The sequence below is a fragment of the Ictalurus furcatus genome, chromosome 12 (assembly GCF_023375685.1).
Source record: "Ictalurus furcatus strain D&B chromosome 12, Billie_1.0, whole genome shotgun sequence".
In the NCBI taxonomy this organism is placed as follows: domain Eukaryota; kingdom Metazoa; phylum Chordata; class Actinopteri; order Siluriformes; family Ictaluridae; genus Ictalurus; species Ictalurus furcatus.
In genome coordinates, this window is record NC_071266.1 from 27,117,315 (window position 1) to 27,130,491 (window position 13,177).

At 39.8% G+C, this 13,177-nt stretch overlaps 2 protein-coding genes across 26 annotated transcripts in view; both read left to right on the plus strand.

The window, feature by feature from the left end:
* LOC128616309 (uncharacterized) overlaps positions 1–13,177 on the plus strand; it is a 250,341-nt gene that overhangs the window by 37,820 nt on the left and 199,344 nt on the right. For 16 of the 25 annotated variants that reach the window (XM_053638880.1, XM_053638884.1, XM_053638894.1 and 13 more), the window contains 2 exons: positions 11,879–11,995; positions 12,388–12,504. The exons of 3 other annotated variants lie outside the window; for them this stretch is intronic. In XM_053638880.1, the coding sequence (XP_053494855.1) occupies positions 11,879–11,995; positions 12,388–12,504 (234 nt within the window). Of the gene's footprint in view, positions 1–3,872; positions 5,699–5,899; positions 6,002–6,560; positions 6,780–10,845; positions 10,989–11,878; positions 11,996–12,387; positions 12,505–13,177 lie in introns of those variants that run through there. 6 more of the 25 variants (XM_053638889.1, XM_053638886.1, XM_053638887.1 and 3 more) reach the window with 5 other exon arrangements.
* LOC128616319 (ADP-ribosylation factor-binding protein GGA3-like) lies at positions 338–3,710 on the plus strand. The gene is made up of 4 exons (XM_053638913.1): positions 338–590; positions 1,406–1,596; positions 3,162–3,331; positions 3,475–3,710. The coding sequence occupies exons 1-4, from the start codon at positions 535–537 to the stop codon at positions 3,595–3,597; spliced, it is 540 nt and encodes a 179-aa protein (XP_053494888.1). The 5' UTR covers positions 338–534; the 3' UTR covers positions 3,598–3,710.

The window sequence follows — 13,177 nt, forward strand, 5'->3', positions numbered from 1 at the left end:
ATTTGTACATAAATTCAGGCTGAATCAATGTTCTGCACAGTCTACATCCAACTGTGACCTTAGGAATAAGTTGCCTGTCAGACATATTAATGTACTGTGAAGCGTTCAAGTGAGAAATAATTCAGAAACTGAATAATCAAATGTATTATTTCTTGAATGTTTCTGTTAGACATGAAATGAAAAAATGTAAAGTACTGATTATTTCATTTGTTTCTTTTTTATATTGTATTTGTTCTACTGGTTATTTACGTCTTTGTTCTTTTTTTTATAACAAATATGCAAATAATGCATCAAGAATCACTTTATAAATGAATAAATTGTTAGTATTTTGTCTTCTGGGAGACATGTAACTGTCTTATTGGGATAGGTGTTTATACTGATTATATCCTGTATATATAATCACCTGGCATCTCGCTCTGCCAGGCTCCTGCTCCTCCTGGACTCGACCTGTTCTCCGGTGGAGCAGCAGCACCAGGGACCGTGTTTCTTCCTGCGCACACTTCAGGCCACCCCACACACCCCACACACCCTGACATGGTGACTCAGGGGCTGCAGGATCTCGCCATGCTGAACCTGGGAGAGGTGCAGAGGTGAGACACTGCTCCTACGTTTCTCCATCACGGTGCTGCTCTAGATAAAAAGACAGAGTTCTGAAACAATAGTGCATTCTGGGTAGTAAATACACTGTGTAAGAAGAGGTTCGCTAAAAAGCAATGTAAGGGGCAGCGGTGGCTTGACGGTTAAGGCTCTGGGTTACTGATCGGAAAGTCAGGGGTTCAATCCCCAGCACTGCCAAGCTGCCACTGTTGGGCCCTTGAGCAAGGCCCTTAACCCTCTCTGCTCCAGGGGGCGCTGTATCACGACTGACCCTGCGCTCTGACCCCAACTTCCTGACATGCTGGAGTATGTGAAGAAAAGAATTTCACTGTGCATGTGTATATGTGATTAATAAAGACTCCTCATCATTAATTTCCAAATCTGTTCTTATAGAGTTGTCTAGAAACGTTTCAACGCATGAATTCTATAAATAATAATATAATTTTTTATAAGTGTCTTTTCTTATCTGAAGTGTAAAGGTTGGTGTGGTGGTAAACAGAGCATGAGCTTGTCTTGAATAAATGACATGGTGAGTGTATGAGGTGACAAACCACAGACTGCTGTATTTAGCGTCTGAAACTAGTACGTCAGCTCTGGTCCACAGTGTTTAACACGTCAGTGAGTCAAGAGAGCATCGCCGTGGCCCTGTGTGCTTATATACAGGAGCTAGCTGATTATTAAACTGTTAGAATACTCTTTAGTGCTGTGGGATGGGGTTTGGGATGTAGCTCATCACTTTGTGTGTGTGTGTGTGTGTGTGTGCACACGTTTGACTGGTGCTATTTTCTTATTGTTTTTTGGTGTGTAGTGTCTCGGGTCAGCCCGTCATGGCCACCGGTGTTGGTTTGGGTTTCGGCGTTTCCTCCTCTCTCTCCTCCTCCAACCCATTTATCAGCTCCAGCATGCCCGGCTCTCCCCTGCGCTCTCTACAGGGAAACCCCGTGCGCTCTGAGGCATCCCTCAGCAACCTACATGTTCCCCTGGACTCCATCAAAACCAGTCAGTATAACCAGTACAACACACTCTACATAATCTCTCACACACACACACACACACACACACACACACACACACACACACACACAGATTTGCAGATCAGCCCTGATTGCTGGAACTATCTCCATTTTGTTGTGTTATTTGAAGTGTTTTTTGGATTCATTTTGGATGTTTGTTTGTTTACTTCAATATTTACTAATAGTTCATATATATTAATATTTCTATATTTATTACATGTTAAACAGTACAGTACATTTTCATGGTGCAGTCAGTACTGTTTATTTTTGTAATGAAGTTCAGCAATATTTTACTTTGAGTGTTAAGTTTTCATTCAGGATCAGATTTAAGAACTATCGGTTGATTCATCAGTCATCGGTTAACTTAGTTATCGGTATGGGTAAAATCCACAAACACTCTACCTCTCTCTCTCTCTCTGTCTATCTCTCTCTGTATCTCTCTCTCTCTCTCTCTCTGTATCTCTCTCTCTGTTACTCTGTATCTCTCTCTCTCTTTCTCTCTCTCTCTCTGTCTGTATCTCTCTCTCTCTCTGTATATCTCTCTCTCTGTATCTCTGTCCCTCTCTCTGTCTCTCTCTCTCTCTGTCTCTCTCTCTCTCTCTCTCTCTCTCTCTCTCTCTCCATGTCTGTACTTGGGTAAAATGCATAACGTCTCTTAACTGGCGGATTCTGATTATTGATAAGGGACAGTTAGTGGTGTTATGAAACAGGTCCAGCAGTATCTAAGCTGAAAATCATTAGAAGATCATGTGGACACTTTTATCCCAAAGTATCCAAGACGATAAAGACTGAAAACACTTTGCCAGTCAGAAATTGGGGATTGTGTTGTTGTTCCAGTCTGAAGGTGGAAAGTGTGCTTTTCCCCTGTCTGAATGTACGGATTGAAGTTTTGTCCCAGTTAAAAGGTGGGAAGTACAGTCTGATAATGGTGATTTTCCCCCAGTTGGAATGTAGGGTATTGTGTTTTTTCACACACAGAAAGTGGGAATTGTATTTTCTCCCAGTCCAAAGACAATAAGTTTTTTTCCCAGTTGGAATGCAGGAATATTATTTTTCCATAGTCAGGTTGGTAAAAAAACGAATGTGTTCCATTTCAGACGACATTATCTTTTAAAAATTCATAGACTAGACAAGTGGTTCTCAACCTTTCGTGAGCTTTGGACCCCTAGAATATTTCGAACAATCCACAAGGACCCCCTCACTCCACAGCAATTATAGTCTATATATTAAACAGTCATTTCTATACATGAAATGTCAGAGATGAGGTTTATTCCGAGTCAGAAGGTGGGAATGATGTTTTTATGAGGGGAAAGGGGGGTAGATGTTCATAGGCTGTTTTTCTGTCATTTCTTAAGGATCTAAAACACACAGTGCATTAATTATTGTTTAACCTGGACTGTGTTTTAATGGTTTAAAATCAAACGCTTTGGGTTACTTTACATTCTGTGAAAGGGTTCAGTTGAACACAATTCTGTGAGAAAGGGACGAGTTTAATTTAATCAGTGTAATGAGACTGGTTATAGAGGGGTGTGTGTGTGTGTGTGTGTGTAGGTAAGGCTCTTCCTGTGACTGCGTACGATAAAGACGGAGTGCGCGTCCTCCTGCACTTCGGCTCTGAGTGTCCTCCCGGGAGACCCGACGTCCTCGTCATCGTGGTGTCCATGCTGAACACGGCTCCTCTCGCAGTGAAGAACATCGAGCTACAGGCCGCAGTGCCGAAGGTCTCTCACACACACACACACACACACACACACACACCGGATGACTTCATGACGCATACAATCCGTAGTTTATCTCAGGATACACACTGAGGAGACACTTCTGCAGCTTTATACTGAGATGAATTTTTTTCTCTCTTTCTCAGTCCATGAAAGTGAAGCTTCAGAGTCCGTCAGGAGCCGAGCTGGCGCCCTTTAACCCCGTCCTGCCCCCTTCCTCCATCACACAGGTCATGCTTCTCGCTAACCCGCTTAAGGTGAGACACTGAGACACACACACACACACACACACACACTCCAGATACATTATAGCTTTTTTCTTGCTATTTGGAGCCACAGTGCAATGTGTTTATTGCTGCTCTTTGCCCGTGTGTGTGTGCGTGTGTGTGTGTGTGTGTGTGTGTGTGTTTCAGGAGAAGGTGCGTCTGCGCTATAAGCTGATGTTCCTCCTCGGTGAGAGACAGTACTGTGAAGTGGGTGAGCTGGATCAGTTTCCTCCACCAGAGAGATGGGGAAACCTGTAGAGCTAACACACACACACACACACACACACACACACACACACACACACTGATGGTAAGGTCAGGTGACAGAGGTCTTAACTCTGAGATCACTGTAAGCCCTGACTCGGACATGTGTAAGAAAACTCCTGGTTTATTTATTGATTTGTTTGTACTTTATTAAAGCTGTAAATGACGAGTGTTATCAAGGGTCCAAGTTAGCTTCTAGTCGCTTCGAGCTACAGCGCTAACGCTAACACTGAGATTCCACACTGCACACGTGGACTCCAGATCTTCTGTGAAAAGGAAATCGCCGCTACTGCACTCTCGGTCTCTCTTCTGTATATATGTGTGTGTGTGTGTGTGTGTGTGTGTGTGTGTGTGTGTGTGTGTTACACAACACCGAGTGTGTAGTGCTCTACATGTACTGTAAACACATGCCCTTGTGCGCTGGACATTCTGGTATCTAGCAAAACCCAAAAAATTGAAAAACATGTGTTTCTTTTTTTACGGAGCGATAACAAGCGACGAGTGAGATTATTAACAGTCGTGACCTGCCCACAAGACTCAAACTCACCAGGAACCTGTCGCTTGCTAGCGTGAACTCTGCCTCAGACACGAGCGAGTCAAAGCGCTGAGGTGATTTTTTACATTCTGCTGAATTCTGTTGAACTTAAAGCTGCAGTACTGAACTTTTGCCTCTCTATCGCCATCTCTGTTTGAAACGGGAAACGCGATACCTAGCTGAATCAAGCGAACACGTGCGCTAATGTTAGCTGGTTACATACTGAGCCACTGAAATGTCTTAAATGTTCAGCAAATAAAAGCCATGTCTGTGTCAGTCTTCAGTCCCTTCAGATCTCGGAGCTTTCACCACGTCTCAAAAGCCATGCTGATATTTATTCTGGTTTCAGCACGGGCTCTGTTGCGTTCCCTTTCTCACTGCATCCCCTCCAGTTCGAGGTTCCTTGGTTTTGACAGCAGCTGATTCCCCAGATGTGACTGATGATTGTGTTTAGAACGATCCAGATTAAAGCAGCCGTCTAGACGACCGGTTTCAATTCTAAGCAACTGTTGTAAGGAAAAGCTACAAACACTCCACCTTCCTCAGCCCCCACACACGTGATATAGTAGCTGGCTCGTCTTCTTTCTGTTTACGCGCGTGACGAAACCACGCGAAGGCGAATGACGTCACGAATGAAGTTTTGAACACTGATTTTTTTATGGACGTGTTCAACAATTGATTTGATTTATGTTCGTTTTTAACCAAGAAAAGTTCCTTACTGCAGCTTTAAACCACATGTTTAATTGTATATGTCATGTTTACCGGACGAATGTGTTTTTATTTATTGATGTCATCGTGCAATACAGGTGTGTTTAACTGCTGTGTGTGTTTTATTGCTTTAGTGTTTTATTTCTCTTCGGATTGCAGTCCTGGTTTGTTATTACTAATGTTATTACTAATGTTATTACATACAATCAAACTGTAATAACCTAATAGTAATATTGTGGGCCTTCACACTCACATACAGAGCAACCGTGTGTGTGTGTGTGTGTGTGTGTGTGTATATGTGTGTGTGTGTCACTGCATTCTGACTGTATACAGTGTGTATAAGTTTAAAACACAAGCCATAAAATGTTATTATTTGTCCTGATCACTGAGACTGAATTAGTGAATAAAAAAAAGAGCTGTGATTTAAATTCGAGACTGCCCGTGTGTGTGTGTGTGTGTGTGTGTGTGTATGTGTGTGTGTCCTGTACAGTAAGTGCTTGTGCCATGCAACAGTATGTACAGTATGTGGTTCCAACATGTGATCTCTCCAGCTGCATGCAGAAATAAACTAAAGAGTCTCTTTTACAGCAAAGTGAAGTGAGTTAATTTTATTGAACACTATTTTTTTTTTCTATTTAAAATGAATCTAAGTGATCCGACTCAGAGTCGATTCGTTTTCTGAACGGCACATCACTCACAGTGAATCAGTTTTAACCGAAAGCAGCGACTGTATTTGCAGCAATTTTCTGTGAATAGTAACACAATGTGCCTTGTTTACTACGCTGACTACATTTACAGTAGCACTTGTTTCTGGGAGTGATGGAGAGACGGCATTAATCAGTTTTCCTCTTCACTTTTGGAGGAAAAGGGGATTGCCCCATAACACAGAATGCATTTACAGTATGTATGCATTAATATTTTTCTCTTTTTCGCTTCTATGTGTAACTGGTCCATCCTGCCTAGCTACACTGCGTTGTGTTCTGGTGCACAATAGACATTGGACACCGGCGTATCTTGTTATATCTGTTACATATGTTGTTATATGTTACATATTACATATGGTTAACATGAGAACATTAGGATGTGGTTCATTTTAAGACATTCACATAAGCATGCACAACAAGTGAACATCAATGAATGGAAACAACTGCTCAATTTAACCCACGAAAGAAGCGGAGCATGCGGAAGTGATCATATAATAATAATAATAATAATAATAATAATAATAAGCACGAAGGGAAAAACAGCGCAAGTGTTCAAAAAAAGAAAACCTGAGCAGAAATTGTCAGAGATCACAAACACACAGTAATATAACCAAGGAAAACGATTTTGTGTGCGATTCAGAAAACTTTGAATTCATGTTTCAGTTTTGTGCAATATCATTTTTCATGTGTTTTTAAATATTTGATTCACGCTTATTATTCTTTACCGGTTATTAACATACCGCCCCGTTCTGCAGGCTTCAGCCGGTAGGGGGCGGAGCGAAACGTCACAGGTAGTGACGTCAGTTTACCAGAAAGCGGAAGAGTTTCTGCCGACCACAAAAAGCAGGAAGAAGAAGAAGAAGCTTCTCTCTCAGACTCGACTCCATTTTGTCTCTGTTGGAAAAGCAGAAAAACCTCAACACCAGGCAGAAACGGTGATATTAATGTCACACAACATCGACTGCTGAATAAAAGTAAGTTATTTCTTTAACAGAAACGACTTTATATTTTATTTTACTCGTGTAAAAACAGCAGTAAGAAAACTGCGTCACTTCCCCGGAACTGAAGACATCTTCCCTGTAAAGCTGCTGTTTATCAGCTGTGTGTTATATATTTTATATATAAGTTTCTCTCTTCGATGAACATTCAGTGTTTGGGGGATTTAGATTTATTAGTGTGGAACAAACATCATATGTTTTAAGATCTGTCTTCTGCGGAAGTCCAGAAAAGGCCATGATGATGTATAATAATCCCCCGTCGTTGTGTTTGTACAAACAGTACTTCCGGTTTAATTTCTCTCTGCAGCAGGGCCGTGGTTCAGACAGAACACCTTCACAGTGGAGCGGTTCAGAGAGGTTTATTTTCAGCTTGGACTCGAGTATAAAGAAATAAAGTCAGTGGTTAGTTGAAGGTTTTCACACTGCGGTTAAGCAGCAGCTCTTCCTGAAATCTCGCTTCATCTAGATGCACATAAACAGCAGCAGAAAAAGCTCCTTCACTTTCATACTAAACCATCATTTTAAATACATAAGGAACACAACAAACACAACAATTGACAGTATTTATGAGTGTACAGGAAAAACGTTTTTATAACCCTTTACATTTAAATAATGGCAAAATCAATCAAGTTTAAAGAGACACTATAAAGTAGTAAACCAAATAAATATACATTTACTAAAACATCTTTTAAGAAAATATATTATTATTGTTGTTGTTGTTGTTATAAATCGAACCATAAATATTTTTTTAAACGTGTAGATTGAAAACAGTTCATTTCACAGAGGAAGTCCGACACCAAAATGTTAATATTTTATTTTGTGTTAAGACTGAAGTAAAAGAGGTGATCAAACCCTCTCAGATCAGTTCATAGGGACCTACTATAAGCTCACAATAAAGATCAATTCATTTTACTGTGGAAAATTTTTCATAACTTTTTTGAAAGAAGACAAAGTTTCTCGGGGGAACAGAAAAGCATCAAAATATAAATTTTCCTCCAATCTCATATTATTTTTCAGCACCATGTCCCCTTAGGGGCTCCGCAGGACAGTGTTCCTGTAGCTCAGTACTATCCTGTACACGTTGTTGTTACCCAGATGAGGATGGGTTCCCTTCTGAGTCTGGTTCCTCTCAAGCCACTCAGTGGCTCGCTCAGTTGGGATAAATTCGCACCTTTAATATCTGTATACCGTGTTGATATTTCTGTAAAGCTGCTTTGAGACAATGTCTATTGTAAAAAGCGCTGTACAAATAAAATGTAATTAAATTGAATAGAAGTAACTGTAATAAAATGATTAATTAGTTAGTTATTATGATCATTTTTTGGCCGTGTAGTTTTAATGATAATTAAATGTGACACGGTAATACTAACCGGGAATTTTATCATGAAACCGGTAACCGTTTCATCCCTAATAGCGATCCATCCAGCTATCATCATATTGATAATCATTCATGTAGTAAGACTCTTCAGAATGAATTGTAATAAATGATAATAAATCACTGGTTTAGTAACAGAGGGTTGTGACGTTACTGTTGTGACTTGAAGCCACTGATTCCAACATTACTTCAAGAGGATGAAATACTCATTTTACTGAAAGATTTAGATAGAAGTCATATTGCTATCTTGTAAATAAGATTTGTCTATGAACTATGAATGACTGACGTGGTGTGAGAGATGCGTTTCCAAAGCAACGGCACAAATGTTATTATGGGGTGTGTAAAAATATTCGACACTCTAGGTCAGGGGTGCCCAATACGTCGATTTGCAAAGAAAGTGCAGGTAGATCGCCAGGGCAGCCAGTCTGAGATCTCGTCTTTTCTCTCACCACGCGTGTGCGATCAAACGCGCCAGCGCTAAAGGCTAGCGAGCGAAATCGTAGGGAGAGGGGATTTTTCAGTCTTTTAAGGACTTCATTGACAAAACCCAGCTCCCAGTGTGCAAATTGATATCAGTCACCACGGACGGTGCGCCCGCAATGGTTGGCAGCGCAAATGGATTCATTGCCAAGTGCAGGGAAGACGATGCTTTCCCTGACTTCCTTAACTACCACTGCATAATACACCAACAAGCCTTATGCGCAAAAATGCTAAACATGAAAGAGATCATGGATGTGCAACAAAGATCGCCTGTTCTATACGTGCTAGATCACTTCAAAGACGGCTGTTCGTGCGCATCTGGAGAAGGCAGACTGCGACCACTCTGAGCTCCTGCTACACACTGACGTGAGATGGCTTAGTAGGGGTAAATTCCTGCAGAGATTTTGAGAACTCTGTCCGGAGATAAGGGAGTTTCTTTTTGCTGTTAAACATGCAGAACACACCCATAGAATACAATACACAGAATACAATGATGATCAGTGGCTGCCGGACTTGGAATTTTTAACCGATCTGACCAACATGTCAAATGAGCTTAATTTGGAGCTGCAAGGAAAAGACAAAACCGTGGTCAATATGATCAGCTCAGTTAATGCCTTTAAACGGAAAATGCAACTTCTGTCCTCAAAGCTGCAGCGCCATGTATTTGGGAACTTCCAAAATCTCGCGTCAGATCTGGAGATGCAGCGGAAGGCTTGTGTGCAATTGAACATTGCACGCTACACGGAGCAGATTGACAGCTGTCGGTCAGAGTTTGACAGACGCTTTGAAGACTTAGCTTTACTGGAGCCAGTCGCTACATTCATGTGCTACCCGTTTAGGGACAATGTTGAGGTTGATTCACTCGCATCGAAAATTGCACCGCTGTTTCACCTGAACTCGTCTGAAGTGGAGGATGAGATTTTGAAACTACAGAGTATCATTCAGCTGAAGTCAAGGGCTCATGGACAGTTTTGGAACTTCCTCACAGGGGAAGAGTACGCAAGCATGAGGAAATGTACAACCTCCTTGACTGCATTATTTGGCTCTACTTATTTATGTGAGTCAGCCTTTTCCCACATGAAGATTATTAAGTCCAAATACCGTTCCACAATGACTGATCATCATTTGGAGGCCTGCTTGAGGCTGGCTACCAGCAGCTACTGTCCGGACTGTGCAACCCTGGCTGATTCTATTCAGTGTAAAGTAATGACCAAAGATGTACCGAATTGTAGTGTGCCATAAGGGCTCATGCAGTTATCCAAGGTACATGAACATTATTGTGTGTGTGTGTGTGTGTGTATATATATATATATATATATATATATATATATATATATATATATATATATATATATATATATATATATAAATATATAATGTATGTATGTATGTATGTGAAGTATACTCAGTGTGTATATATATAAATAAATATATGTTTCGCATTTTTTGTGTAGGTAGATCTCTTTGACTGGTCCTGTTAAAAGTAGCTCGCAAGTCAAAAATGTGTGGGCACCCCTGCTCTAGGTGATTAATGTGAAACGCTGGTTATTATTGGTTTGTCCGTGTGTGTGTCAGTGAGAACATGAGAACTAGTGGATAAAGTCTGGTTCATAAAACAAGATGACGCGTCTAAGCATTTTCAGCACAGCGAACAAAATATATTTAGTATGATGGTACGTGTGATCCCTCTGTAAATACAGATCATGGATCGTTCACGGTCTAAAACAGTCATATGGAACACCCTTACTTTAGGCTCACAGAAATCATCTCTGTTTAGTACAACTGATTTCAGACTTACTGACTTCTGACTCAGAATTTACAGTACATTTATTTAAACTAAAACCCATGTAATGCTGTTAAAGAGAAAGTGTATTAGACTTAAAGTAGCACTTCTATTAACTACAAATCATTTTAGCTGCCTTCTGGTTCAGACTTTTTATTTAAAGCGTCACACTTATACTTCAAACTGTGTCTCCCCCCTTCCAGCAGAGGTCTCCCTCCCCTGATTATTGAATTGTTCACCTCACCTCCGAGCATACGCGCACACACACACACACACACACACACGCACACACACACGCACGCACGCACAACTTTGTTTTATCAAAGGAGCAACATTTTCTTTAGTTGAGAGATGTGAAAGATTTTCCCCCAATTGTAACTGTGTGTTTGTTTTGTGTTTTCTAGGAGTGTCAGTAATTCCAGCAGAAGAGATCAGCATCTTCAGGACTCAGCTGTGTGTCCATGAGCTGTCTGTGTTTACACTAATATTCAAACATGGAGACCCCTGACCTGGACACAGAGAATGTGACCCCGCCCAATAATAACCAGTAAGCTTCCATGTCCTAGTATTTTAGGCATTAAATATTCATATCTGAAATATATAATGAGTTTATATGAAAATAATAACAAATATTTATACTGAGCATGAGAAGTTATCAGTCATCACTTGAAAAAACTGCTGGATTCTGTTGATTGTAATAAAATGATGTCCTTATGAAAATGAACCATACAGTGGAACAGTAAAGGGACATGAGACGATACACTAAACACAGACAGGGCGTTATTTTGGTACTCTGTGTATTATATTTTGTATATTTCCTCATCACAAACTATTAATTTGTGGTTACGCCACTGCCAGCACAAACACCACGTGCTTCTGAATCGTTTTAGACGCGAGTGAGACTTACATCAAGTGCAGCACACAGGTGTTTATTTAACCCTCATTTCAGACTGTGGTCAAGCCAAACCGTGATAGAAACTCCAGTGCACTCGTACAAAGGTTTATGGTAACTACCTTCAGATGGTACACTTTGGATATCTGCTGTGAATTCTGGACAGTTTGAAAATGTTACAGGAAACAATATGGAATGACACTTAAACTACTACTACTACTACTACTAATAATAATAATAATAATAATAATGAACATTAAGGAGTTCTAATAGGAAATAAAAATTATGAAAATAATATAATGTACATAAACACCAGACTATAAAATTTCATGAAACAGATACAAATATTCAACACTGATTCTAAAATGAATAAGAAGTACAAAGTAACATTATTGTATAAACAATAAGAGAGGTAGAGGTCATAACGAATATTAAACAGAAATATCACGATATACCATATGATACAAATTCTCTCACTGTATTTTATATGCTGATTATTGAGACAGTGAAATTGTGTCTCATGTCCTCTCTGTAATGTTGTGCAGTAAACTACAGAGAAAGAGATCAGACTCCCCAGATCCCAGCTGTGTCTCCATGAAGAGTGATGAGTCTATGGAGCTTCCTCGAAACTTTAGAAATAGAGACTCCTCATCTGTACACAGGTAACATCCCATAATTCTCATAGTTAAAGTCACGGCAGAGAGAAAGGCCGTGTTGCACATTTTTTTATCCAGTCCAGGGTCAGTAGCAGCATTCTGATATTTATCGCTTTAAGCTATACTTTAATTAGACTCTAATGCTGCTACAGTACTTTCACTAAATATTTTAGAGTAATAAATATCAATAAATGTGCAGTTCAGTGTTTCACAGTGTCATATACGTAATATATGAAGTAAATGTATCTTGATGTGACAATAAAAGTAATAGTAATGACAAAATAATTAACACAACCAATAAAGACTGTACATTCCACTGTTCATTATTAGAGCAAATTAACAAGTCAGTCAATATCTGTAAATCGTGTATATAAAGAACTTTCTATAATGTTGTACAGTAAACTACAGAGAAAGAGATCACACCCCCCAGAACCCAGCTGTGTCTCCATGAAGAGTGATGAGTCTATGGAGCTTCCTCGGAACTTTAGAAATAAAGACTCCTCGTCTGTACACAGGTAACATCCCATAATTCTCATAGTTAAAGTCACAGTTAATGTCTGTGCTACACAATCATTAGCAGCTATTTTGATTTGTATTATAGTTTCTTGGTCTTTAGTGATACTACAGAACATTCAGTGAATGCTTTAGATGAAATATTGTAAACATTTATGAAGGTCAAAATGTCTTACAGGTAATGTCTTAAATGCTAAAGCAAGAAATGCTATATCTATAGGGAAAATTAGCTGTTTAAATTAATGTATTCATTCTCCACCATTGTATTTAAAGAAAATTTAGATAGTAAATTTAGTTACCTGTATTCTCCACCAATACATACAGGAAAGCCTCACCTCCCTAGGAATCTTAATTTGATTTAGGGGACTATTGCCAGAATCAAATAACAACGGCTAACCAATTTATTCATCCAGCGAAGGTTTTAGAGAGGCTGCGCACTGATTCTGAAAGTTATTACTATCGTGGTAGTAGTTGAGGCAATATTTCTGAGCAGGGTAGCAGGGTCTGCAAGTTTAGGGACTAAGATCATGAGCAAATGAATCACAGACAACTTCACTTTAATATAGACGAGACTTCATTACATGATTCTACAACACGCAAACGAATCTAACTACTACACAAAGACTGCTCTAGTACACACACACACACACACATATATATGTATGACAGAGGAAT

What these genes read in the sequence shown, in the direction of transcription:
- LOC128616319 (XM_053638913.1), top strand. Translation starts at nt 535, where the DNA reads ATGGTGACTCAGGGGCTGCAGGATCTCGCCATGCTGAACCTGGGAGAG. An exon ending in AACCTGGGAGAGGTGCAGAG is followed by an intron (nt 591 to 1,405) that starts GTGAGACACTGC and finishes TTTGGTGTGTAG; the next exon opens with TGTCTCGGGTCAGCCCGTCA. An exon ending in CCTGGACTCCATCAAAACCA is followed by an intron (nt 1,597 to 3,161) that starts GTCAGTATAACC and finishes GTGTGTGTGTAG; the next exon opens with GTAAGGCTCTTCCTGTGACT.